The sequence below is a fragment of the Protopterus annectens genome, chromosome 6.part0 (genome assembly GCF_019279795.1).
Source record: "Protopterus annectens isolate FY-2018-M chromosome 6.part0, PAN1.0, whole genome shotgun sequence".
NCBI lineage: Eukaryota > Metazoa > Chordata > Ceratodontiformes > Protopteridae > Protopterus > Protopterus annectens.
The window spans coordinates 943,759,203-943,786,702 of NC_056737.1; the positions used below are offsets into that span (position 1 = coordinate 943,759,203).

At 41.2% G+C, this 27,500-nt stretch overlaps 1 protein-coding gene across 1 annotated transcript in view; it reads right to left on the bottom strand.

Annotated features, from left to right (window-relative positions):
- LOC122803917 (corticosteroid-binding globulin-like) overlaps positions 1-27,500 on the bottom strand; it is a 303,498-nt gene that overhangs the window by 16,004 nt on the left and 259,994 nt on the right. The window contains exon 3 of the mRNA XM_044073598.1: positions 3,240-3,387. Coding sequence (XP_043929533.1) covers positions 3,240-3,387 — 148 coding nt within the window. The remainder of the gene's footprint in view (positions 1-3,239; positions 3,388-27,500) is intronic.

Here is a 27,500-nt window from a genome sequence, read left to right on the forward strand (position 1 = left end):
CTTAAAAGCTGGCAAAGGAGGTTTCAAGAGAGTGAGTAATGTAACAACATTTACGGCAACGTCCCAACAATTGAGTTCTGCTACCAGTGTTGCTTCATCAAATGTGAATACAAATGGTGAAGATCAGCATTCTTCTATGGTGTTGGGGTCTGCAAACACTATTCCAACCGCAGATAATGAAATGAATGTGTTAGGAGCAAGACCCAAAGTGACTAATGCTTCTTTTCATGTTCTACCCGTTCCAGTAAAGAAAAAAGCCAATGCTCAAAAGGGACAGCCACAGAGCCGGAACGTGAAGCATCGCAAGACTTCAGTATGACTGGAGATGGTGACTGTATTGTTTTTAACATTTCTGATTATAGTTTATCTGATGATGACCTCTATATTTTGAACAAAGGGTTAACCTTTGTGCTCAGCGCAGCTTGTGATTTTAGTGATTTATTTACTGAGCTGAGGTTGTTCATTAGGAACTTAGAGCTAAGGAAGCTCTTTGGTAATAATGATTCATTTAGTTCTAACATACTTAGACAACCCAGCACATTTAACCCTCCCTTAGTTCAGCGACAGAGACCTTTCTTAAGGCCTGTTAAAATGATATAACTGATTATTTGAATCAACACAAGCAGAATGTCTTTCACAATTTAATAGTAAACCAACGTCAGGCTTTGAGGTCTCTAACAAGTAATGAAAATATAATTATAAAACCAGATGACAAAGGGAGAGCAGTTGTGGTGATGAATGCCAGTCATTATAATGATAAGATATACAGCATGTTCAATGATAGGAACATATATCAACAGATGTCCCCTATTGAGGCTAAAATGGTAGAGAATAATCTAAAGCGTGATTTATTAAATAAGAGCAATTTTATTACAGATGAAATTTTCAAATTTGTCTGGGTTGAATACCCTGCTGTTCCTGTGTTCAAAGCCTTCCCACAAATACATAAGAAGCCTGTAGACCCACCCCTTCACCCACCTGTGTCTGGCAGGGATGGGTTACTGAGAATATTTCAGTATGGTCAAGTCGAGGTTGAAATCATGTTTGAACAATGTACCCAGGGTGTTAAAGGACACAGCGCATTTTTTACAATCCTTATATGAATACTTGGATACCAGTCCTGGACATACGAATTGTCTATTTGTAACCATGGACATCAACAGTTTATTCACTGTTATTCTGAAGGAATATAGTCTAACAGCTGTTGAGAGGTTTATGAACCAGGTTCAGTCTTTAACACCCATGGAAGTGAACAGGGTTTGTTTGCTTTTGGATTATGTCCTGAGGAATAATATTTTTTTGTTTGGTAAACATTTTTATCGCCAGAACACTGGTGTAGCCATGGGTACACCCTGTGTTAATTCTTATGCCAATTTAGTCTTAGCATTTTGGGAGGATCAGTTCATGTTCAGTACATCTTTTGAATGGAAAACTTGCTTAAAATATTATGTTCGTTTTGTGGACGATGTGCTCCTGTTGTGGGGGCTACCAGAGATGAGTTATCCAAGTTCATTGCCTATCTGGAAACCATCATGGATTTTTTAAGATTCAGTGTTATATGTTCTGATAATTTTATAGATTTTTTGGATGTATGCCTATTTAAAAGTGATGGTGGTGGAATAGGGACCTGTCTGTATAGGAAGGAATGTTGGACAAATACTCTTCTAGTCCATGATAGTATGCACCCGAGGCATTTATTTAGTAATATAGCTAAAGGGCAATTCTACAGGATGTCAAGACTGTGCACAAATGATGATATTTTAATAAGAGATCATCTGAGTTGGCCCATGACCTTAGTAAAATAGGTTACAAAGGAGGTGTAATACAGCGACCATTTGAACAGTGTCAAAAAGAGAGATCCAGTAGGGCAAAACCTTGGTTTTCTAAGGGCAGTAAAGAGATGCAGCTCTTGAGGACATTGGGTCAAATACAGTAATAATATAGGAGGTATCTGTAACATCATTAGACAAAACTGGGGCATTTTGTTAACTGATGACAAAATTAAGAACATTGTAACTGATCAACCATTATTTTGTTTTAAAAGCCATAAGAATTTGAAAGATTTGTTGTGCAATGATAGTCATCAGATTAAAAGGGTTAGGACCACACGACAGGATACCTTTCCATGTAGGCATTGCAAAGCTTGCCAGTAAATAAGACAAGATAATCTATTTGTTTACCCCATGACTAAGAAGGAGTATTTTTTGACACAATATGCAGATTGCCATACAACAGACATCATATATTTGGCTCAGTGCAAAAACTGCTATTCATTTTATGTAGGTAAGTCAAATTATAAATTAAATAATAGGATCTTGCAGCATATATCTGCAATACACTTAGGCAATGAACACAATGCTTTGTACCAACACATAAGCAGCAATAGTACACACACTTTTGATTTTATGGTACTACAAATAGTGAATGTTTCTGGGGGGGGGGTTACGTAATTTAACTGAGTACCAAGAGTCAAAATGGATAGTTGAACTGGCAGCACACAGACCTCCAGACATGAATGGTGTAATCCCTATAAAGACCACCTTAAAGATGAGGCAGATTCATTACTGAATTTGATTGGTTATTTGATATTTTAAATGTGATGTTTTAATGTGTAGTAAGATGTCTGAAGAAGGGTGTGTAGCCTGAAAGCTCTTATTCTGTGTTCATTTTATTAAATTACTTGTTTTACAGCTTAGTGGTTCAGTTTTTTTTTTCTTTTGCACCTTCACACATATAGCTGATTGAGGTAAGCAATGGTATTTCTGAATGGGAATGTACACATGGGCATGTCAATGTGTCAGTATACATGGATAAGAACTGGGACAGCACGTGTGGGTCTGTGAGTGCCTGTGCAAGAATGACTATGCTAAGTACTGTGATGTACATGTATGTGTAAGTGTGTGTGTGTATACGTGCATGAGAATGTGTTTATATATATATACATATATGTGTGTGTGTGTCTGTCTGCCTGTTTTTGATGTTACAAGGGGTCAGTGCCTGTGTGTGTATGTGTGTGTGTGTGTGTGTGTGTGTGTGTGTGTGTGTGTATGCATGCATGCCTGTGTATGTGCTTGTGTGTGTGTGTGTGTGTGTGTGTGTGTGTGTGTGTGTGTGTGTGTGTGTGTGTGTGTGTGTGTGTGTGTGTCTATGTCTGCGTGCCAATGTTTGCAGTGCTATTTACTATGAATCCTGGCCTTAAAATGTAATAATAACAATGGCTGGTTTCTGAAGCAACTCACCTTGGATATCTGCAGATTTGGATCACTACCAATTCCAGAAAAATCTGCCTCATTACTAAACAGATCAGTCATGCCCATTCTTTCTAGAACATCCTTCATTTCATAGGAGGCAGAAAGTGAAAATTTTGGTAGCTGCAATGCTACATACCTGCAGAAGAAAAGGAAAGAGACAAATTATCAAAATAGAGGAATCACAGAGGTATGTATTTATTTATGTATGTATTTATTATTTCCTTTTGATAACTGGGTAGGTATGTTGGCCAACCTGTCCCTATATAAAAGTTTAAAGACATTTTGCAGTTGGCTGTAAGAGACATTTTTGCAATTGTTGCTGATTACAGAGATCTTTGTTTTTCAGACATGTATTATTAAAGGCATTCAGGGTGAACAAGAAAACAAGTACTGGTCTACAACTATAGAACATTACTGCAAATTGCAATAAAATTACAGTGTCTTTTGTATGTTTCCTGTCCTCCTGGTGTGAGATTATGGCAGAAATATCAGTTTTGATCCTCTTTATATGGTACTTTTCAGGTATCTAGGAGGTGGCCCACTCCCAGCATCTGTCAGCACATGAAACATACTGTTAACAATTTGTTTACCTTAGATCCTTTCTGTAACAGAGACATCTTTGGTAACAAATCAGTAGAGTGAAATGTCTACTCATGGCCAAATTATAAATTAATGTTTTATACTTATCACAATGTTAGATTCATGTTGTCTGATTTTTTCCTGGATCAAATGTATGGGTTGTTGGATCCAAACAAATTTGACCTCAGTGTCGAACCCAAATCTTCTTTGAATCCAGAGCTCTGATTCCTCTCCTACCCTCAATTCCCTGTAATTCACCTTAGCAGCTCAGATCTCATTTACCCCACTCTTGTGTCATATCTGGACAATCCTATGGAGAAAACCCTTTATTCACATAGTCCCAAGCTATGCAGAAAGAGTTATTACGGTCTCACATGACTGTACACAGACAGGGTATAAATGGTATAAATGGTCTGGAAACGCAGAAGCTGGGTAAAAACACAAAACTCACAAAGCACCCAAATGAGGGCAGTTCAGCAGCAATAAAGACCACAACACACAGGAATAATTTAGCACTTTCATTCAATGTACTTATGGAACTTCTTCAGAATACAACATCAGTAGAAAATATTACATATATACTAAATTAGTAAAACTATTAATTTAAATCCTCCAATCAACTACTGATATCATTTAAACAATTAAAAGGTTTTAAAGTGCCAATCCACATTTTCACAAATACTAAAGTAACAATATTTCAAACATATAGGTATCTTAACTTTTGATATAAATTGATTCATTAATGCCTAGAAAGGCATCGGCTCTTAAGAAAATTTGCCACTGAAGCTCTAAAAGTTCCAAATAGTTATTAAACTCTTGTACAAATACCTTCATATCAACGTTTTCCAATACGAAAAAATAAAACTTTTTGAATGAAGTACATTCCTTGTTATGCTTGGCTGAAGCATTATTACAATCATAACGTTTGATAGCTCTAATATGTTCACTAATATGACAATCTAATGGTCTGGTTGTCTTTCCTACATAAAAACAGTTGCAGGAACTACACACAGCCAAATATACAAGCCCCCTTACTAGGCAAGAATATCTTCATTTTGGTATATATTAAAAGTTCCTATGTTTGAATGTATAATAATTTTCCAACCAACACATGACTAAGTTGACAAAAGAGGGAGCCACATAGGCCCCCATTGCCACTCCAGAAGTCTGTTAATAAATATCAGAATTAAAAATGAAAAAATTATTACTTAATACCAAATCTAACAATACTCCTATAGTCTCACCAGGACTGGTGGGTGTGATGGGTTAGGACCCTTGGGTACACTTCCTTGTCAGAAATGTAAACAGTGCAGGTTTATTTTTCCAGGTAGTCAATATACATTCAAACATAGGAACTTTGAATATTTACCATCTAATCTTATGTTCTGGTAAGTAACATAATCTAATTTTATGGTAAGTACATAACTTTCATATCCAATGTTGTCTACTTTCATCTGTTTCAAACAAATTGAACAGAATCCCAAGCTGTCAAACTGGGTGGGATCAAGGAATGACATTCCTGAGTATGGTGGAACCAAAGAAAGAATGTGATCTGATTTGTACATCCAGTTTATAGTGAGACACAAAGGTGTGGATCAGGTGACCACAGCACATATGTCATCAATGGAGAGTCCTTTAGAAAAGGCTATAGAAGTAGATACTGCTTGAGTTGAATGAGCCTTAGATTTACTTGGTGAAGGCACATTTTTCTTATTGTAGATAAATGAAATATAATCTGATAACCATCTTGAGAAAGTAACCTTAGCCACTGCTTTCCCAAGCTTTGGTTTAGTGAATAAGATGAGCAACTGATCATGTCTTGTGAACTTCTTTGTTCTATGAAGATAGAATATGAGTTGTCTGTGGATGTCTAACATATGCAAGATGTCTACTTTGCTTGAATATCCAGGGATGAAAATTGTTAAGTTTATGGACTGGTTAAGGTTTACTTTTGCTGTCACCTTAGGGATAAAGGATGCATTAGTTCTAAGAGAGACTCCATCCTTGTGAAAACCCAAATAAGGAGGCTAGCATGAAAGTGTTTGTAACTCCAAAATTCATCTAACTGATGTTACTGCTACTAGGAAAATTGTCTTCTAAGTCAGGAAATTTAACTCTGCCTTGGCTATGGGTTCAAATTAAAGCTGGTTAAAAGCTTGCAGCATAATGGTAATGTTTCAAGAAGGAAAAGGGTCTCTAATTGATGGTCTTAACAGAAATGTTCCTTTCAAAAAGGCTTTACTGATTTTCAATGAAACTATAGGAGCATCCTTGCGTCCAATATGAAAATGTGAAACATCCGCTATTGGAATCTTGATAGTGGATCCTTTATCAAAGAGCTCAAATAAAAATTCCATTAAAGATGGAATAGGAGCTGAAAAGGGGTCAAGCTGTATAGAAAGGGCCCAAATAGAGAAACTTTTCTATTTGTTTTGGTATACCTTTCTAGTGGCCAGTTTCTGGGAAGCAGAAAGTATATTGACTACTGCAGGAGGAAGCTTGGAATCTCTGGATACACTTAGAATGGGAGGTACCATGCAGTTAGCATCATGGCCTTCTGGTCTGGTGGAAGCAGTCTAAATGGATGAGTAATATGTTTGAATATCAATCCAACATCCATGTGGGATGTACTAATAGAGGCCATAGGTAGAGCAATCATGTCTGTTGGGACCAAAATAGGGCAATGATGATCATCCTGGCCTTGCACTGTCTTGCTTTCTATATGATTTTTTCATTAGGGGCAAATGTAGAAAGGCATACAGGAGACCCAGGGGCCAGTTGTGGAACAGACCGTCCCTTGGTGACTGACCATGTGGAGAGATCAGAGCAAAATATCTGCTGCATTCATTGTTGAAATAGGAGGCAAATAGGTTGCAGCAAGGCTTGTCCCGGTGACTGAAAATCAAATGTTCCACTGTTGTATTGAGAGCCCACTAATGAAGCATCAGGATAGTTCTGCTCAATTTGTCTGCTAACATTTTGGTAGACCCTGGAATGTGTGTTGCTACTAGAAAGTGGTGTGAAGACATCACTCACTGCCAAACTCTTATGGCCTCACAACATACAAGATAACAATGGGTTCCCACATTTGTTGATGTACCATACCAATGTCATGTTTAACATCTGTATGAAGATCATGCCTTTCAAGGAGGAGATCCCAAAATGCCTGCACTGCTAGGAGGACAGGCCACAACACCAAGACACTGATGTAGAGATTGGCCCTTAGGGCTGACCAAGTACCCTGACTGTTCTCCCTTCAAAATGCCCCCCAAGCTAGAAGGAAAGTGCATGTGGTTACTGTAGATTGGAATGTGTGATATACTTTTAAGAAGCTTTCCAGTGAGTCAGCACATGCATGTAAGTACTGAGCACGTGCAAGCTAGAGTGCCATTTGGAGTGGGCAGCCAGAATGTGAGCATGCAAGAATGTAGTCAGTCAGTTAGTTAGTTAATTTAGTTAGATAGTTAATTTAAGCTTAATGTTCCTGCCATCCATCCTGATGTATTTGTATTCAATAAACTACTTAAAGGAACACCCAAGCCTCAACATCTTAATGCACCTAAGAAGAGCGACATGGTGTCAGAATGGGATCCAGAGTCACGGCCATGAAGCAACCGGTTAAAACTGGAGGAATATGCAGGAGTGGATCATCCCTACTGCTCAAACAACTCACATAACAGGTTAGAAACAAATTATAGGTACTACAACTTGCTTAAATGATTTCTTTTGCTATTAATATAAAATAAAGCAATCAGAACGCTCAAAACAACTTTCTTATTAAACAAAATGTCTAAAATTGTGACATATTGATAAAATATTCAAAATAATTACAAAAATGTTTGACACAATATCTGACTCACATAAAATGTATAAAAAAGGGAAAAACGACCAAATTTTTTAGCTATATACTACTTTTTTACATTAACTAAAGCTATTCAAAATAATCGGTGTGCAAAGTGTTTGCAAGTGTGTGCAGTATTACAGTGCACTTATTGTGCAAAATACAGTTATTTCAAGACATATTTCACAGAGTACAGTATTTCAAATGGATTATTGTGCATTTAAATATTATTACAACTACCTGGTGCATGTGAATATTCGTACATAATTACAAGGACCATTTTACATTGTGTTTTTATATAATCTGTGGGCACGTCAGAAGGATTTCATAGACCTGCACTGCTTATACTTGATAACAATATTGCAGAAAACTGCAGGAATTCAATATTTTCATACAGGCTGCTTTTTCTGAAAAAGACGTATGTATATAAAAAAAGAAGTTATGTACCTACCATAACGTTCCATGTTAGTTGTCTTCATCTCGCCTTCCTTCTTGCTGGTTGGGATCAGAGCCGATCCTTGGCACCGACTCAGCCATCTTCAATAGCTCGAGAGATGTTTACTGGCTTGAGGCTACCCCATCTTCAATAGCTCGAGAGATGTTTACTGGCTTGAGGCTACCCCTTATCCCATAATGCCTAGAAATAGCTACCTAGATCTCATTTGAAATAGCTAACTCCAGACATAACAAGAGAATAAACCAGTCAAATAATTAGTTGACTATACCTGCCATATTCTGTAAGTCAATAGAGGAAAAACAAGAGAACACACAGCCAGTGAAACAGAAACTCCTTTCGGTCCACTAGGACAGGGGAACGTAGGGTGGGACGCAAGAAGGAAGGCGAGATGAAGACGACTAATATGGAACATTATGGTAGGTACATAACTTCTTTATGTTAAGTTGTCTATCTCGCCTTCATTCTTGCTGGTTGGGACAGCATCCCTAGCACCTAATATCCTGGGTGGCTCAGTGGAACAGACTCTTCAGAACAGTGGAACCAAAGTCAGCTCTGCTCCTGGAGACCATATCCAACTTGTAATGAGAAATAAAGGTATGAGGGTTTGCCCACGTGGCAGCTGCACAGAAAGAATCCATGGGCAACCTAGACTGGAAGGCTACAGAGGTGGCCAATGCCCTAGTAGAATGACCTTTCGGTTTGATAGGTAACTCTTTGTTCCTTAATTGATAAATGAAAGTAATAGTGTGAGACAACCACCTGGATAAGGTCACCTTGGAAACTGGGAGACCTTGTTTACTCAAGGCATAAGAAAGGAATAATTGGTCGACTTCCTTATTTCCTTAGTCCTGTGCAGGTAAAAATGCAATTGTCTATGAACATCCAATTGGTGTAGTTTGTACTCTGCCTTGCTGGTATGATTAGGGAAAAACACAGGAAGATTTATAGATTGGTTTAAATTATTTTCTGAGCAGACTTTAGGAAGAAACGAAGGATTAGTCCTCAGAGCAACCCTGTCCTTATGAAAAACCAAGTAGGGAGGACAAACACATAGTGCCTGAAGTTTGGAGACCCATCTGGCTGAAGTAATAGCTACCAGAAAGAGTGTCTTCCAAGATAGAAACTTGATAGAGCAGGATGCTGCTGGTTCAAAAGGGGGCAGAATTAAGGAAGTTAGGACTAAATTAAGGTCCCAAGGAGGAGGGGGATCTCTCACTGGAGGCTTAAGAAGAGTTGTCCCTCTCAAAAAAGCTTCACAGAGCTTATGAGACATAATGTTAGAATTCGAAAAACCAACATGAAAGTTAGAAATGACCGCTAATTGTACCCTGATCATAGTGGAAGCAGACCCGGAGTGAAACAGTTGTGCTAGGAATTCCAGAATTTCGTGGACTGGGGCTGAAAAGAGATCCACATTCCTAGCCTTTGCCCAGCAAGAAAAACATTTCCATTTGCTAGCATAAGTTTTCCTCGTTGTAGGCTTGTGAGAAGAGACGATAATCTCACGTACTGCTGGGGAAATGCTGGGATGCCTGGCTAAGGTTGGAATTGGAGCAACCAAGCTGTGAGCTGGAGAGTTTGAAGGGAATGATGCAACCCGCCTGATTGATGAATCAGGAGATCTGGAATTGGGTCCAGAGTCCAAGTTTGATCGAGAAGGTAATGGTGCAGGAATGGGAACCATATCTGTCGAGGCCAGTAGGGGGCAATAAGGATAATTTTGCAACCCAATGACTTTGCTTTCTGTAAGAGTTTCGGTATCAGAGGGAATGGAGGAAAAGCATAAAGAAGTTCCTGAGGCCAATCGTGGACTAGAGCATCTCTGGGTATGTGGCCTGGAAGCAGAAGAAGGGAGAAGTAGTTGTTGCATTTGCTGTTGAAGGGGGTGGCAAAAAGATCGCAGCAAGGCTGTCCCCATTTGCGGAAAATAAGATCCGCAACTTCCTGATTCAGAGACCACTCGTGAGGCATGAGGATAGCTCTGCTGAGCCTGTCCGCTATGACGTTGGATCTCCCAGGGATGTGCGTCACAATCAGAAAATATTGGGACAAAATCGCCCACTGCCAAAGTCTGAGTGCTTCTCGACACAGGGATTAGGATCTGGTTCCGGCCTCCTTGTTGATGTATCACACCATTGACATGTTGTCCGTTTGAATAGCAATTGTCCCAGAAGGAAGAGAGTCTTGAAGGGCTTGCAATGCCAGGAGCGCGGCTCTCATTTTTATTATTTATTTATTATTTATTTAACATTTGTTGACCGGGAAAGTCCGACTAGGTTCCACAGATCCTGTTTTCAGCGGAGGCCTGGTGAGAAATGCTCCAGATGCATGTCTTTAGAATGTGGGAGGAAACCGAAGTACCAGAAGGAAACCCATGCGAATGCAGGGAGAACATGTAAACTCCGCACAGAAGGCACCCCAGCCAAGAATCAAATCGGAGAACCTCTTGCTGTGAGGCGATAGTGTTAACCACTGCACCACTGTACCACCCAGGTCATTTATGTGCAGATGGTACTCGTGAGGTTGCCAAGTGCCTTGGCCTGCCCTGCCCAGATAATGCCCCCACCACCCTATCAGTGTGGCGTCTGTTGTCACTGTGGCTACCGGAGGGGGTTGAATGAAAGGTCTGCCCTGAGCAATTAGTGGGGAGACCATCCACCAAGAGAGATGTCTTTTGCATGCATCCATGACCAGGATAATGTGAGTCATGGGTAGCTCTTGGAAAGACCACTGCATGAACAGCAGCCACTGAAGAATTCTCATATGAAAGCGTGCTAGTGGGATTAGAAGAATGGCTGCTGCCATGGAACCCAGAGTTTGAAGGACGTGCCTGACTTGGATCCTTTTGCTCTGTATCAGAACCTGTAGTTGCTGACAAATTGAGGACACCCTTTCTAGTGGTAGCCTTGCAAACATATCCGTTGTGTCTAAGTCTGCTCCTATGTAAGTGATAGATTGACAGAGCAACAAGGCAGATTTTTCGAAATTTATTGCAATGCCTAGCTGGGAGCAGATTGTGATTGTGTAGTCCCACGCTTGTAGGAGTTGATGCCTGGTGGTAGCAGTAAGGAGCCAGTCGTCTAGATACAGAAACACCTGGAATCCTTGATGTCTCAGGTGACCCGTGACCACTGCCATACATTTGGTGAACACCCTGGGGGCTGTGGTGAGACCAAAGGGCAGAGCTCTGAACTGATAATTACTGGCCCCCAGCCGGAAGTGAAGATATCTCCTGGAGCACCTGTCCATCTTGATATGGTAGTACGCATCCTGAAGATCTATTGAGCACATCCAATTGTCCTGACCCAGAAAGGGTAGAATGGACTGTAGCATGACCATCCAAAACTTTATTCTTTGTACAGACCTGTTTAGTCTGCTGAGATCCAGAATTGGTCTCCAGTTCCCTGTCTTTTTTGGTACTAAAAAGAACCTTGAGTAAGTTTTGGCTCTGTGCTGGTCTGCCGGGACTTCCTGGATGGCTCTTTTTTCTAGCAGTTTTGAAATCTCTATTACTGCTTGCTCCTTCAGATTGGGTGGAACATCTGGAAGGGTCTTCCTTGACTGTAAGGGGGGTTGATGGAAGGGAATTTTGTAACCTCCGGATATAATGGACCATACCCATTTGTCTTGTGTTAAACTTTGCCAAGCTTTTGGGTACAGTGAAAGTTTTCCCCCGACTGCCTCCAGAGTTGAGCAGCTGGGCAACCCTTCAGGGATGCTGGAAGGGCTTATCAGAGAAAGATTCTCTATTGCCCTGGTTCTGTGGACCCCCTCTGCCATGAGGGTGGCATCTATTATTGTTGTTTCCCCCTCTGCCTCTGGAGGAAAAATCACTACATGTGTCAGGAAAGGCTCCCTGAGATTTACGGAACCACATCTTCCCACTCTTCTGACCCTTGGGGTAAGGTCTAGAGGGAGTGGAAAAAATGGACTCCCACAGCAGAGAGAGTCTTGCCTTCTTGCTCACACCTAGTCAAAGTGTCTTTAACCTGTGGTCCAAAAAGAAAGGAACCATCAAAAGGAGTGTTGGTGAAGGACGCTCGAAAGGGTTCCGAAAGTTGCACAGCCACATCCATGCATGTCTCCTAAGGGTCACACCCGTACCTTCAGCTCTACTTGCCCCATCAGCTGCATAGGAAATGAGGCTCATGGAGGAGTTAACAACAGAATTAAGCGTCGCTAGCTGGGAAGCTACTTTGGCTTGTGCTCCCTCAGCTGTTGGATCTTGAAGGGTATCTCCAAGCTTTTTAAGAAGATCCCTTTGAAGTCGGGTAAAATGACATAAGTAGTTCAGTGACCTCATAGAGAAGGTCGCTGAAGCAAACATTCGCTTCCCATACCTGTTCATTGTCCTAGACTCTTTGTTAGGGGGATAGACAGATGAAGAGGTCTCCGCTAATTCTTTTTTGGTGGCTGCTGCTACCACCATGGCAGAACCAGGAACACCTTTCGAAAGGAATTGCTTATCCTGGGGTGCTGTAATGAATTTACCAGGTCTCCTCTGAGTTGCTTCCACTGTATCCGGAGCTGACCAAACCTTTCGAGTCACCACTGACATAAGTGGATCAAAATACGGAGAAACCCAGGAGGTGGAAGGTTGGGAACCAAAAGCATCCAGAAATACAGACTCATCCTCGGTGGGGGCTAGGATTTCCAGTTCCCCCTCTGCTTAAGCATTTTTAGGATGTCCGAGAAGGAAACATCTTCAGAGGGGGATCTAGGGGACCCTTCCAAATCATCTAAGTCTGTATCAAAAGTGACAGACTCGGGGGAGTCAATGTGCCTCCTCTTACACTTTTTCTTCTGAGGGGGCTCCTCTGAGTGATCAGGAGAGGCCTCAGAAAAGGAGGAAACACCCAATGGGGTGTCCTGGAGCATTGGTTCCCTACACTTAGGGTCTGGAGGAGGAGCAGAGGTTGGCACAGGCACTACAGGGACAGAGCCAGCGGGGCTGAAAGTGGAGCTGACTCAGAGAACAGCACACTCCGCATGACTTCAAAGGTGCCCCTGCCATGATGCAGAGAAAGCTCCGTTTCTGAAGAAATTGGAATCTTTCTCCGCACTGAGGGGGATGGCTCCAAGCCCAATGTTGGAGCAGAGCTCACCTGTGCCAAAGTTCCGAGAGGGAGAATGGGGTCGGACAAGGGTCCAATGCCACTTGCCCCCTCAGAGCCAACAAGGGAGCCACAGCACCCAGATCCCACAATGGAAGGTACCACCGAGGGAATCGGGGCCGACGTCGGAACCGAAGGAGATAGTTATTGGAGCCGATGGTTCCACTACATGAACCCCAACAAACTCATTGGAGTCAGAGGAGGAACATCAAGAGAAGTGGATGGAGCTGATACCTGTTGAGGAGAGCTAGACAACAATTTAGCTAGCGCCTGCGACTTTAGCAACCTACTGACTACTCTCTCCACATCATGATCCAACAGCCTAGAGGATCAAGAGGAGTAAGAGGATCGGTGACTACGCTCGCTCTGAAGTAAAGGAGACCGAGGAGCTGAATGCACCGACTCTAAGGAAGGGGACCTCAGCCTCTTGTGGCTCCGCGACTGCTCCAAAGTCTCTGATGGAGCTGATGGAGAGATTGTCTTGTCAGTGCCAGCTGGAACCGACGTAGAAGGTAAATCCTGTACCGAAGACGGCTCCGAAATTGAAGCCGACGGCTTAGTGGATTTAGGGGATTTCACTGGCTGTGAGCTCTTGGCCGGTGAATCCTGGGGTTTTAATAAACCCCTAAGAATCAACTTATTCTTATGCTCCTGCAGGACTCTTGGACTAAAGGCATGGCAAACAGAACAAGAGTCCTGCAGATGCACAGTGCCTAAACAATAGATGCAAGAAGTGTGCCCATCTGTCAGAGACATTTTCTTACAGCATGAGTCACACTTCTTAAACCCAGAAACCTTAGATTCTTTTGACATACTTTACTGTAGAAGGAAACCAACCAATTTAGACAACAATAAAAAGGAGCAATATTCAGTCTACAAGAACAGAAAACACACCTACTAGAAAGGATATAGATAAAGGTTTTTTTTTTTCAAAGGCGGTAATAGGAAAGCCTCTAACTTAAACGACTAACCTATAAGAAAAAAGCAGTAGGAAAGCCTCTAACTTAAATGGCTAACCTGGAAAGAAGGGGGGAGGGGTGGGGGAGAACTCTCTAAGTTAAACGAGTTCTACAAAAAGAGGGATACTATATAATAAACAATTATCTACCACAGAAACAAAACTATTTCTAATAATAAAGTGCTAGAAGAATTAGATTCTAGTAAAAATTTACACAAAAAAATTCAATACAAGCCTGAGCCAGAAAAACGACACCTCGCATCTGAAGCGGCAAATGAGATCTGGGTAGCTATCACTAGGCATTATGGGATAAGGGGTAGCCTCGAGCCAGTAAACAGCTCTTGAGCTATTGAAGATGGCCGAGTCGGAGCCGAGGATCAGCTCCGATCCCAACCAGCAAGAATGAAGGCGAGATAGACAATTTAACATCATTTATTCTGCTTAACTTAGCTGGTTCAGAGGCCATTGAAAGAGAGTGTTCATTTGTGTATGCACCTGCTGTGTTTACAGGGGAGGGGGAAGACTAACATATAGTGGTACCGGCTGAAACAAGATAAGACCAAGACTGCTTAAAATGTAAATTTAGAGAAATGTGTAATCCCCAAATGAATGTTACAATAGAAAGGCACTTATTTTATAGAAGGGATCAAAAGCCTAGTGAAACTTTTGCAGCATATATAACTGAATTGAGAAATAAGGCTAAAATGTGCAGATTTGGTGATTTGAGAGATGAGTTGATAAAGAACAGGCTTGTGTGTGGCATTAATAATGACACAGTGAGGAAGATTTTCTTTGAAACATTGATTTAACTTTGAATTAGGCCATTGAGATTTGTCAGATTTATGAGCTCACAGAAAAGCACACAAGTATGCTTGCAAATGAGAATAGCTGTAGAAGGCACAGTGACAAAGCTCATGTTGATAGTATGCAGCACATGGTTAAAAGAAACAGGCCCAAGCACATGGCAGCTACTGCAGGTCCTGTAAATGTCCCTGGGAAACCCCAAGTCTTTTCACCAAGTTCCAGGGTATGCTCAGTGAAGCATAAGGTTGAGTCAGCAAAGTCAAACATGTGCCCCCACAGATTTACAGTCAAGTGACATAATTGTGGTGGTAATTATTAGCCCAAAAGAGAAAAGTGCTTAGATTTAGTCAGCAGGGTCATTCTTGCAGTAAGAGGAATAATTTCAAAAGATTTTGTAAATCAAATAAGGCACATTCTTTTATGTAAAGAAAACATTACAAGAGACAAGTTGATCAATTAAAAAGCTGTTACCCTCCTTTTTATGTTGATGGTGTGTCTGTGCTTGGTAAAACAGTCACTGCAATAGATTTGTGGGCAAAGAATTAAATCTTTTGTACTGTTTGGATTAATGGAAGTCCTGCAGAGCTCAAAGTAGATACTGGTTGAAAGTGCAATATTATGTCAGCAGAAACATTTATAAGAGTAAAAGCTACAGAACAGCTTGATTGGAAAAAGTGTGAAACTTGTTGCTTATGGTGGTGAAGAGATTCAAACTGAAGGCTCATCAGTGCTTTCATGTTATTCTGCTAGGAACAGCAATGACTTGCAATTTTTCATAGTCAAGAGACACGTGCAGTCATTATTAGGTCTCAGAGACAGTTTGAAATTGGGGCTGCTTTCACTTAATAAAGAAGTCCACCATTTAAGATTGCATGACAACAACTCAACTTTTGCCCAAACTATTTTTTTTCTAAGTATGCTGATATTTTTGCAGACAAACTAGGCAAACTACCACTTGTGTGCTCTATGAAGTTTGACCCAGAGGTCAACACCGTTATCAGACCAGCATAGAAAAGTCCAGTAGGTATGTAGAGCAGAGTCAACGCCAAGCTAGACAAAATGGTGCAGCAAGGAGTAATTATTCCAATAGAAGAGCCTACTGAATGGGTATCTTCCATGGTGATAGCTCATAAGAAAAGCTCAGATGATATAATTTGTATTGATCCAAGAGATCTGAACAAAGCATTAAAAAGACCTCATCATCCAATGCGCACATTTGAAGATGTTGCTGCCCTCATGCCAAACTCCACTGTTTTTTCTGTCTTAGATGCAAATAGTTCATTTTGGCAAATTATGCTTGACTGAAAATCTTCATTGTTAACCACATTCAGTGCACCATTTGGAAGATACAGATTTCTGAGAATGCCATTTGCAATAAATTCTGCCAGTGAAGTCTTTCAGCATGCAATGGAGCAATTGTTTTTCTAGGTATCAGTGTGCTATTATAATAGATGATATTCTAGTAGGAGACAATGGTGAAGCTGAACATGACAAAGCTCAAGAAGGTTCTGGAAAGAGCATGTGAAGTGAATCTTAAGCTAAATCCTCAGAAGTGCAAATTCAGCTACAAGAAGTTGCTTATGTTGGTCACTTGTTTACTAGTTCAGGCTTATGACCAGATCCTTTTAAGCAAACAGCAATTCTCTAGATGCCAGCTCCGGACAATGTCCAAGCCCTACAACATTTTCTTGGCATGGTCAACTATTTAGGCAAGTTCATTCCTGATTTAAGCAGCTTTCAGCACCGCTAAGAGAGCTGACATGCAAAGATGTAATTTGGTCATGGTTAGAACAGCACCAAAGAGTATTTGATGTCCTGAAACAGAAAATAGCTAACTCAACAACCCTCAGCTTCTATGATGCTCACAAACCAATTACTCTTTCCTGTGATGCTTCTATGTTTGGTCTAGGTGCAGTGATTCTTCAAGAGGGTAGACCAGTAGCCTATGCATCCAGAACTCTTACCCAGACTGAGATGCAGTATGCCCAGAGTGAGAGAGAGCTTTTGGCAGTTGTGTTTGCATGTTCAAAGTTCCATGATTGTATTCATGTTCAACCTATTCAGATCAACCTCTAGTTACTATTTTGAGAAAGCTTATGCATACAGCTCGAGCTAGGTTGCAACATATGATGCTCAAATTGCAAAACTACAATTTCAGTCTTGTTTACACAAAAGGGAAACTTCTTTATCTTGCTGATACTTTATCCAGATCACCCCCCCTGCAAAAAAAAAAACAAAAACACAGAATAGCATAACAATGAGCAACTTGATTTTGAGGTCATGGAAGTGAGAAATTTTTCTTCCACACATCTTGATGAGCTCAGAACTCATACAGCTTCAGATCCAGTTCTCCAGAAGCTAAACTTCTTTATCAGTCGAGAATGGCCTTCAAAGCAATCTTGTTTATCAGTAGATGTGCAACCTTATTTTCCATACAGAGACGAGATTTTGTCAGACAATGGTACCATCATGAAAGGTCCTAAGGTGATTGTTTCAAAATCCTTGCAACAAGAGTATATTAAGATCTTGCATCATGGCCACCCAGGAACTGATTCTACCAAAAGAAGTGTGAGAGGACTAGTATTTTGGCCTTGTATGCCAAAACATATTGAGAAAGTACTTTCATCTTGTTCAGTGTGTAATAGTACAAAGCCACATCAACAGAAAGAACCACTTCAATTAAGCCTTGGTCGACAGTAGCCACAGATATCTTTGAGTGGAATGGTCAACATTATTTGGTGTTAGTAGACTCTTATTCATATTGGTTTGAGCTTGACCTGTTTTCCAACCTAACTTCCAGTACTGTCATTATTAAGTTGAAGCAACATTTTTCTGTCCATGGTAGTCTGCACAGAGTTATTTCATACAATGGTGCACAGTTTACAAGTCAACACTTCAAGAAATTTGCAGAAGAGTGGGACTTGTTCATATTATGAGTAGTCCTGAATACATTCATTCAAATAGCTCTGCTGAACATGTAGTTCGAAGTGCAAAACAGCGGTTAAAGAAATTCAGAAATAACAATACAGATGTTTTTCTCAACTTGTTAAATCTAAGAAACATTCCTTGTGATAATCATCTTGGTTCACCTGCCCAGAGACTTACATCAAGACAAACCAGACCCACACCACCAATCAGCAGTAATTTGTTGGTTCATGTGCTACGAACAACAAAGCAGTAAAATCCCAACTGTTGAAAAAGCATTTACCCCAGAAGTCTTAGTATGATAAAACCAGCAGACTGCTCAGTTCATTGAAAAAAGGGGAGATAGTGAGGATGAAGACATCAAAAGGTTTTGATCACATCGGATTTGTGAAGAATTTGTCAAGAGCTGAGATCATGCATTGTGGAATCACAAGGAATGGAATTCAGATGAAATCAGAAGCATTTGTTACCAGTGTCTGAACCAGTGTTACAGCATCTTGCCTGTGACAAAGACTCTAGTTCTCAGAGTGACTTGTCCAATGTTCCTGTTCCAGAGGACATTCCATCAATCTCCAGTCCTGAGGAAATCCCTGAGACTCCTCAAGCAGAACATTCCCCAGTGACTGTCCCTGTTGCTAAACACAGTCCTAACTATTATGTCATGAGGTCAGGTCGCATCTCAAAACCACTTCCAGATACACGGCAACCTGAACATGACTGTTGTTTATCTTTATTAGTGTCTGCATAATTGCATGCCTATTGAAACGTCATTCCTCAGAATTCAACAAACTTCCGTGCAAGAATAGCTTATTCTTGCAATGAAAGGACTGTTCCTGTGCAGCACAGTAGTGCGCCATGCATATTCATGAAGGCATGCTGCCGTGCTGTAAAACGGACATGGTTCTGTGTATGAGTGCAGAAGGTGTGTCTAAGAGCAGTGCTCTCACAATACACATGCCCCCTGCACACCAGAATTGCCATATGGTAATTTAATCGAGTAGGAATGCTCGTAACACCCCCAACCTGTCAGGGTAAGAAATCTGGACAAAGCCATAAGCGGCAATCATCTCTACAAAGCATAAAGTTGATAGAATAAAAGGTTTAGCATAAGCATGAATTTTCGGCAGGGTATCGTACACCTCCCAAACTGTCAAAGTAAGGAATCCGGACAAAGTCATAAAGTTGATAGAATAACAGGTTCAGCATTAACATGGATATTCTGAAGGGTACGAAGTAAAAAACCCAACAAATAAATATATATTTTTTTACATATGCAATAAAGTTTAAGCATAGCTGAGCGGGTGAGCTCACTGCTTATCTACGCTTAGCCCAGCTGTAACGGCAGGATAAGATAAAAAGCAATAGACATCCAGCATGAATATAAGTGCAATAGTGTAGCAGTTAGAGTGCATGCCTTGCATGTAGTCATTCATGGCTCAAGCCTCACCAAAGCCATTTCTAAAATTGTAAACATAACAATTTTAATTTATTTGTATATTTATGTAGGAAGTAACTTATTTTCTTCAACCGGAGTAGTTTATTAGGCCCAGATGTGAGGTGTCAGTGTAATAAAGTAGTGAAACACCCATATAAACACAAGTGCCCCATACAGTATAGTCACACAAGAATAAATTAATTATAGCACATTGGGGGATGTCAGGGAAGGTAAATAAATCTATATCATGTAATGAATGATGAATCAATCTCATACAGGTGGTAGTTCAATATAACCAAACACCATTATACTGGGCGACTTCAACTACCCAAACATAGACTGGGAGCATTACTCTAGCTCCAACACCCTAGCCCAAAGGTTCCTAGAATTTATAAACTCAAATGCTATGGAACAACTTGTTACCACTCCCACAAGAGGGGAAAACATACTGGACCTGATCATCACCAACATGGGGACTCTATGCTCCAGACCAGAAGTGTATCCCTCACTGGTAAGATCAGACAATAAACTAATCTCACTGGATATTCACATCCCGACCCCACCCCCTGCCCAGAAAACCACAGTGAAAAACTTCTCTAAAGCAAATTTCACACTCCTCAAAACCGAGGTGGAATCCTTCAAAGCCCCGGCCTGTGGAAAATCGCCCAGACCGCAGAATCCTTTATAAACGCATTCTATGAACACCTTCAGGAATGCATGAATCATGCGATCTCAAATAAAACCAAGACCCAATCCTCCAAAGGCAGACGTCCTGTCTGGTGAACCCCAGCCATAAACAAACTATACAATAGAAGGAGGAAGCTACTAAATGATAGAGCAAAATCCCAAAAAGGGAAGGCATCACTGATCAGTATTAGCAAAAAACTACGGGCACTCATAAAATTGTCTAAGGCCAGCTTTGAGAGAAAAATTGCACAGGACACTAAGGATAATCACAAGGCTTTCTTTAGTTATGTTAGGAACCTGGGTGGTAATTCCCAGATATGCTCAGAATTAGTCCTAAATGACAAAAAATACACCGAACCCACAGACATTGCCAACATCCTAGCTGACAGGTTCAGCACAAACTTCTCCCCCCCCTCCCCACCAAAAGGGCAAATATCTATCCCAGCAGAGTGCTGCCCCCCTGACATCTCAGTTGCTCAGGTAAGAGCCGCCCTCTCCAAAGCAAAAAACACAGCATCAATGGGACCAGACGGTGTCCTGGGCTGTGTCCTACATGAACTCCAAGAAGAGCTAAACCCAAACATAAAACTACTGCTCAATCTCAGCCTTACTACAGGATATGTGCCCAAAGAGGGGAGTACAGCAACAGTGGTCCCTCTCCATAAAGGTGGTGCCTCAACGGATCCTGGAAACTATCGCCCCATAAGCCTGACTAGCTTGGTCTGCAAAGCTATGGAAAGGATCATCATGGACCTCATAAATAAAGATATTGGGGACCTACAGACACTGGATCCTACCCAGTTCGGCTTTGTTAAGGGCAGATCCTGCCTCTTAAACCTGGTTGATTTCTTTGAAACAGTCAACAAGGCCATTGACGAGGGGAAGGTGGTCCATACAGCCTACCTGGAACTCGCAAAAGCCTTTGATACAAAACCCCACTCGGGCATTATAGATAAGCTCACCAGCTTAAATATAAACCCCTATGTCACTAGATGGATTGCAAACTGGCTCAAGGACAGAACCCACATTATTAGAATTGCTGGAGCCATGCCAGACTCCAAACCAGTTACAAGTGGTGTCCCACAAGGCTCAGTCCTGGGACCTCTCTTGTTCGGTATATATTTCTCGGAGGTACAGGACAACATGGAAGGACTGTGGCTGACCAAGTTCGCAGATGACTGCAAACTAGGCACCATAATCGACTCTCCAGCCAACACAAGCATCCTCCAAAAGGGCCTTATAGAAACAGACAACTGGTGCCAGAGCCATGGCCTCAAGCTAAATGCCAAAAGTGTATAGTCATCCCCTTTGGCAAAAACAAAGTGCCCACAAATTACCACATAGGTGGTAATCCATTAAGTACAGAAGAAGTAATTAGGGACCTGGGGACCCAAGTTGATAGCAATCTCTCATTTGACAACCACGTGGCCAAAGTGGTTAGAAAAACATTTTATATAGCCCACCTAATCATGAAGGGATTCACATCTAGATCAGGGGAGGTCATCGTGCCTCTTTACTCATCCCTCATCAGGCTCATAATTGAGTACAATGCCCCTTTTGGGATGTACCTTACCAGACACCTGCAGCAACTGGAAAGACCCCAAAAGTACCTCACCAAGAGGATCAAAGGGCTCAAACAGATGCCATATGCTGCCCGGTTAAAGAAACTCCAGCTCTACTCAGTGGCATACCGCCTGTTCAGAGGCGATCTGTGCCTGACGTATAAAGCCATGTCCAACCTGGAATTAATGGACATGCTGCACCTCAGAAAATCCAAATCCCATTGAGCTACGAGCTCGAGAGACTTGAACCTCAGCACTGAAATAAATAGAACATGCTGGAGGGACAGATTCATAACCCAGAGGCTCCCTTCACTCTGGAATAAAATCCCAATCCAGGTTAGGCAGAGTCCCTCATTGACTCTCTTCAAGAGGAATCTTGATGAGTGGATGGGAGATCGTAGGTTTACCCTGGGTATCACTTCTATGTCACTGCTAGACAGAGGCACAGTATACTAACCTCGAAAAAGGGCATAGCAAAATAAATTTAAAATGGGTGGCGAAAGCCAAACACATTCTGGCTAGGCTTATAAATGCCCTAGGGCAGATAGCCTAGTATGAACCTATGAACCTATGAAGCTATGAATAAAACATAAGCAATGCTAAGCATTGTACAGCTATGCTGACTGGGTGTAAGCATTGTGTACATATGAATACTAAGCAATGAATAACCCAGCTAAGTAGATTTGCCCATTGGTAAGTAATGCTGAACCTGCCCCTTTAAACACTTCCAACCTTAGCTAAGCAGGTTTGCCCGTAGCTTAGCTTAGCTCAGCATTTTCAAAACCATCCAATCATGGCAAAGGTCTGGAAATCAGCCATATTTAAACCCCACAGGTGGGAATACAGCTCATAACTGGTTGTAGCTCTCCACTGTAGGCAGTATGGCAGGTGTTGGAGAGGGCATGCACTTTCAGGCGCAGGGGGCATACAGGAGTCCAAGGTCATGGTAGGACTCCTGATAAAAAAACATGATGTGAGACTGCTGCAGGACCAGTACCAGGGCTCCCAATATAAAGCAGAAACCTGGGAATGTCTCGCCCGTGACCTCACCAGTGCCACTGGTATCCCTTGGACTGGTGAGCAGGTCCATCACCACTATGCCGACTTGAAACGGAGGAAGAGGGAGCTCTTGGAAAAGTGGGTCCAAGAAGCAAGAGAGAGGGGAGATGTCCCAGCAGTGTGTAAGTATTCAAAGCAATAACTGTTTACCAAAGTCCAGCCTGTGTATGTGATGGATAGGTATGCATAAATGTTTCTTTATTTTCATTACAGCTTTAGCTGAGTGGGGTGTGTACCAGGAAGCCCATGCCAGTAGGTTGCAAAGGCTGCGTCGCGAGGCTGGTGAGTAACAATCCTGCTTGTAGTAGTCATACCAAATAAATATAAAGGAGTAAAATGTCACCCGACAGTATAAAAAAGTGTATGGTTTCTACTGAATAAACCATACAATATGACAGTAATAGTCCCAAGATCTGATATCTGAATAGTAATGTGTTAACCACTGTTTTCCACACTGTACTACATAAAAATATGTCTAGAATGTCTGTATAAGAATGTTGTAATTACAAGGTCAGATTGTACAACCAAGAGAGACTTAGACAGAAAACATTGAACACAGATGCAACAGTTTTTCAATAGCTCACTCTGATGATATGCAGACTGCTGTATTTTTAGCAGACACAGCCATGGTTTGAATCCCAGGAGTAGTAGTAAGATGTATGCATAATTTTAACTAGGATTTTGGGAATATGTGTTGAAACAGGTAATGTTAACAAACATTCCCCCCACAGGTCTTCCAGGTAAGAGAACTGTAACTGCCTGACAATAACTGTCTTTTGGCTTTTCCCGGTTAGGGGCTGCCACAGCGGAACTCCGATCCACTAATGATTGGCAGTAGATTTTTATGTGCTGGCTAACTGCCTGACAATAAATGTCTAAATTCTGGACTGATTGTGTTTACTCTGGTATTGTATGGCTTGACATGTTGCATTCACCAAGAGCTGATATCTGAATAGTAATGTTGTGTTAACCACTGTTTCCCACACTGTACTACATAAAAAATATGTCTAGGAATGTCTGTATAAGAATGTTGTAATTACAAGGTCAGATTGTAAAAGCAAGAGAGACTTAGATAGAAAACATTGAAGGTCAAAACAGCAGTTTTTTAATAGCTCACTCTGCTGAAATACAGACTGTTGCATTTTTAGCAGACACAGCCATGGTTTGAATCCCAGGAATAGTAGTAAGCTGTATGCATACTTTTAACTAGGATTTTGGGAATATGTGTTGAAACAGTTAGGTAATGTTAACAAACATTCCCCCCACAGGTCTTTCAGGTAAGCAAAGTAGAAAGTAGCTATAAGACGGCTGAATTATACACTGTGTACAAACATACCACTGGCCAAACCAAGGCCATAAGTTATTGTAATAATAACTGTAGAGAAATGATTAGAGAAATGATCATTAAAGTTGTGAGTACTGCAAGGATATACAAGTTGCCAATTGACATCTCTCTCTCCCCACCACCATATCTGTAACAATAATCTAAACACACAAATGAATGGGTATGTTTTACGCCAAACCTACTGTTGGGACAAATGTCCTATTCAACAAATATTGAAATGTGTTTCTATTAATGCTCCATGTTGAAATACTATCATGGGTGGCCTGTTGCTATCAATGTAATCTGCATGCCGTTTTAATGTCCACTGTGGTGCCATATATGCATGTGTTCTGTTTGCTATACAACTATTCCAAATCTGTTGTTTTGGGTTAATGGGAATATCTATGCATGCTGTTATAACTAATCCTGGATTGTGTTGACTATTACTAACTTACATATGTTCTAAAACTGCAACAGCATAGCACTTTTGGGAAGGCCAGCCCCAGCGGACCCTCCTCTCCCACCTCATCTGGCCATGGCACTGGGCCCCAGCACATCTGGGACCCACCCTAGGACCTCTTCATCCACTGGTCCTGCACTGCCTTCGGGTGGAACTGCCACAGTGGGTTGGGTCAGGTTACTGTCATCCGAAGTCAGGTCCAGGGATTAGTGCATAGCGAGCTCTGAAAAGAGTTTGGAGATCTGCTACACAAGCATGAGGGCTGTGTGGTGCCATTAGAGGGTCAGCCTACCATCCTGCTCAGCCCCCAGCACAGCCACCTTTGGGGCCGTAAAGGTGCAGTGGTGACTACCCATGGGTGGGGACCTCAGTCCTACTGTTTCCATTTGGGCGCTCATGGGCTTCTGATTTCCAAAACCCCTCCCCGTCCAAGGTGTTTACCTCCCACATGTGTCATATACTGCCTCTGTATGCTGTCTTGTCTGTCTTGTCTGTCTTCCTACCCAACCTACCTCCCCAAATATACCTACTATCCTTCCCCAACATCCCACTCTTACCTTAAAAAACAAAAAAGGCAATCTGTTCTCCAAAAAAAATTTCACCCCATACATAGCTGTCCATTTTGTACACATATCCACTGGCCACATGTAATCTGGTCTAATTGGCTTCACAACACTTTATTGTTGTCCTCACCCCTGTCTCAATATTTGAGTGTCCAAATATAACTCCAAATTCAGTATATATGCACAGCTGTTGCTGTTGAAGAAATGGACAGCTATGGACCTTACCTACACCCGTCCGGCACATCCCTAGCTACTTTCCCTATTGTCTTTCCCTTGGCAGGGCCCTTTTTCACCACATTCCTATCACCCCTTTTTTCTTTTCTTTTAAAGAAATTAGTGCAGGGGTAAGTTCTTTTAAGCAGTAGTAAGCAGGATTAAGCCTGTTTGTGTGGCACTAAGCAATGGCTATACAGATTAAGCAATTTTAAGGCTAACTGTCTGTGAGTATATTTAACCGGAAGTTAGCATTGCTTACCACCACGCAAACCCATGAAAACCCACTTACAACTGCTTAAAAGTGCCTTAATCACCATGTATCCAACAGCCCTTGTTCTACTCAGCAACAAAATAATCAGCCCTTACAAGCCTTGAACCCTGCACACCATAGCCACAAGTTACCACTAAGCCATCGAACCTGTAGATATGTCTGATGTTTTCTGAAACATGTCATGCAGCAGTTATTCAACAGTAGGGAAAATGTATTTATATATGTATATGTATCTATATATATATATATATATATATATATATATATATATATATATATATATATATATATAAATATGTGTATATATGTATAAATATATATATATATATATATATATATATATATATATACGTAGAAATATATAGATGCATATATCTATATATATATATATATATATATATATATATATATATATATATATATATATATATATATATATATATATTTATTTATTTGCAGTTGGTTTACCAGGATAGTCCATTGGGCCAAAGTGAACCCGTTTTCAATGGAGTCCTGGGGAGAAAAGCTCCATAAACAATCAAGGTTACAAAATTTTGTAGATAATAAGTTTACATTTGTTATAATATAGCGCAGACCAATTAATATAACAATATGACATAGATTGAAAATATACAATTAGATTAGACAAGAACAGACATTGCAAACAGTATAGGTTTTAGAAAAATGAACAGGTAGTGCAGAATTTTAAGGAATGATTACAAGATATATACAGGAACATGAATATATAGAAAGTTTAAGTAAGAGGTGTAGACTAGAATAATATCTAGTTTGCAAGTAAATAACAACAGTTTATGAGTTGAAGAGAAGTTAGAATGAGCAATGTTGATAAAAAGGGGAGAAGAAGAAAGTTTGCAGTGTGAGTTATGTGGGGTGGCAGCTGGAGCATTCCCACTGGGATACTAGGTATGAGTGAAGAGGTTTTTTGAAGATAGAGTAAGTAGGGGTAGCACGAATGTGTGGTGGTAGGGAGTTCCAGAGTCATGCTAGACTAAAGCACAGAAGGTGTTTGCCTGGGGGGCGAGCAGGTTTGTATATTTCTAGAAGATTTTGGTTATTGGATCGTAGTACTCTGTCAGGTAGATGCATTTTAAAGCAGAGGAGAGGGAGGGACAGAGTGAGGGGTTGAGAATGAGCTTGTGTGCTAAAGTGAGTTGGGTATAGATAAGGTGATTAGGTCAAACCAGCTCGCCCCCCAGGCAAACACCTTCTATGCTTTAGTCTGGCACGACTATATATGTATATATCTATATATATCTGCACAGGTAACTACCTATGAACCTCTGTGGAATAAGGCGAAGTCCCAAGACAGGAAATAAACCGTTATCAGCCTCAATGAATAGTTGAGATCCCTCATCAAATACTACAAAGTTAGCTGTGAGAACAGACTTGGAGCACATAGTAAAGACAACCACAAGGCCTCATACAGTTATGTAAAGAATCTCCATGGCAATACCAAGAATTGTTCTGAGCAACTTGACAATGGTACCTCCCAAAATGAGCCAACAAACAATGCCAATATACTGGCTGGCATCTTGAGTGCAAACAGTACCCATCACTCCCCCCCAAAGGACCAATCACAATACAAGTACACTGCCAGGCACCCAGTAGTACTGCAGCATGTTTCACCACCACTGTCCAAGGCCAAGAATACAGCCTCTATGGGACCTGAGAATATCCCTGTCTGTGTTCTACATGAATTAGAGAGTGACTTGGCACCTTATCTGTGTGCCCTGTTCAAGCACAGCCTCAACTCAGGCTTTGTCCCTACTGAACTGTGCACTGCAACAGTCACCCCTCCCCGGAAATGAGGTGTAACTACAGACGCTGGGAAATACTGCCCCAACTGCCTGACAAGTCTGTTATGCAAAGCTATGGAATGCATCATCATGCACCTAATAAACAGGGATATAGGAATACTCAGAATCAGGATCCCACACAGTTTACCTTTGTGAAGGGTAGGTCATACCTGCTCA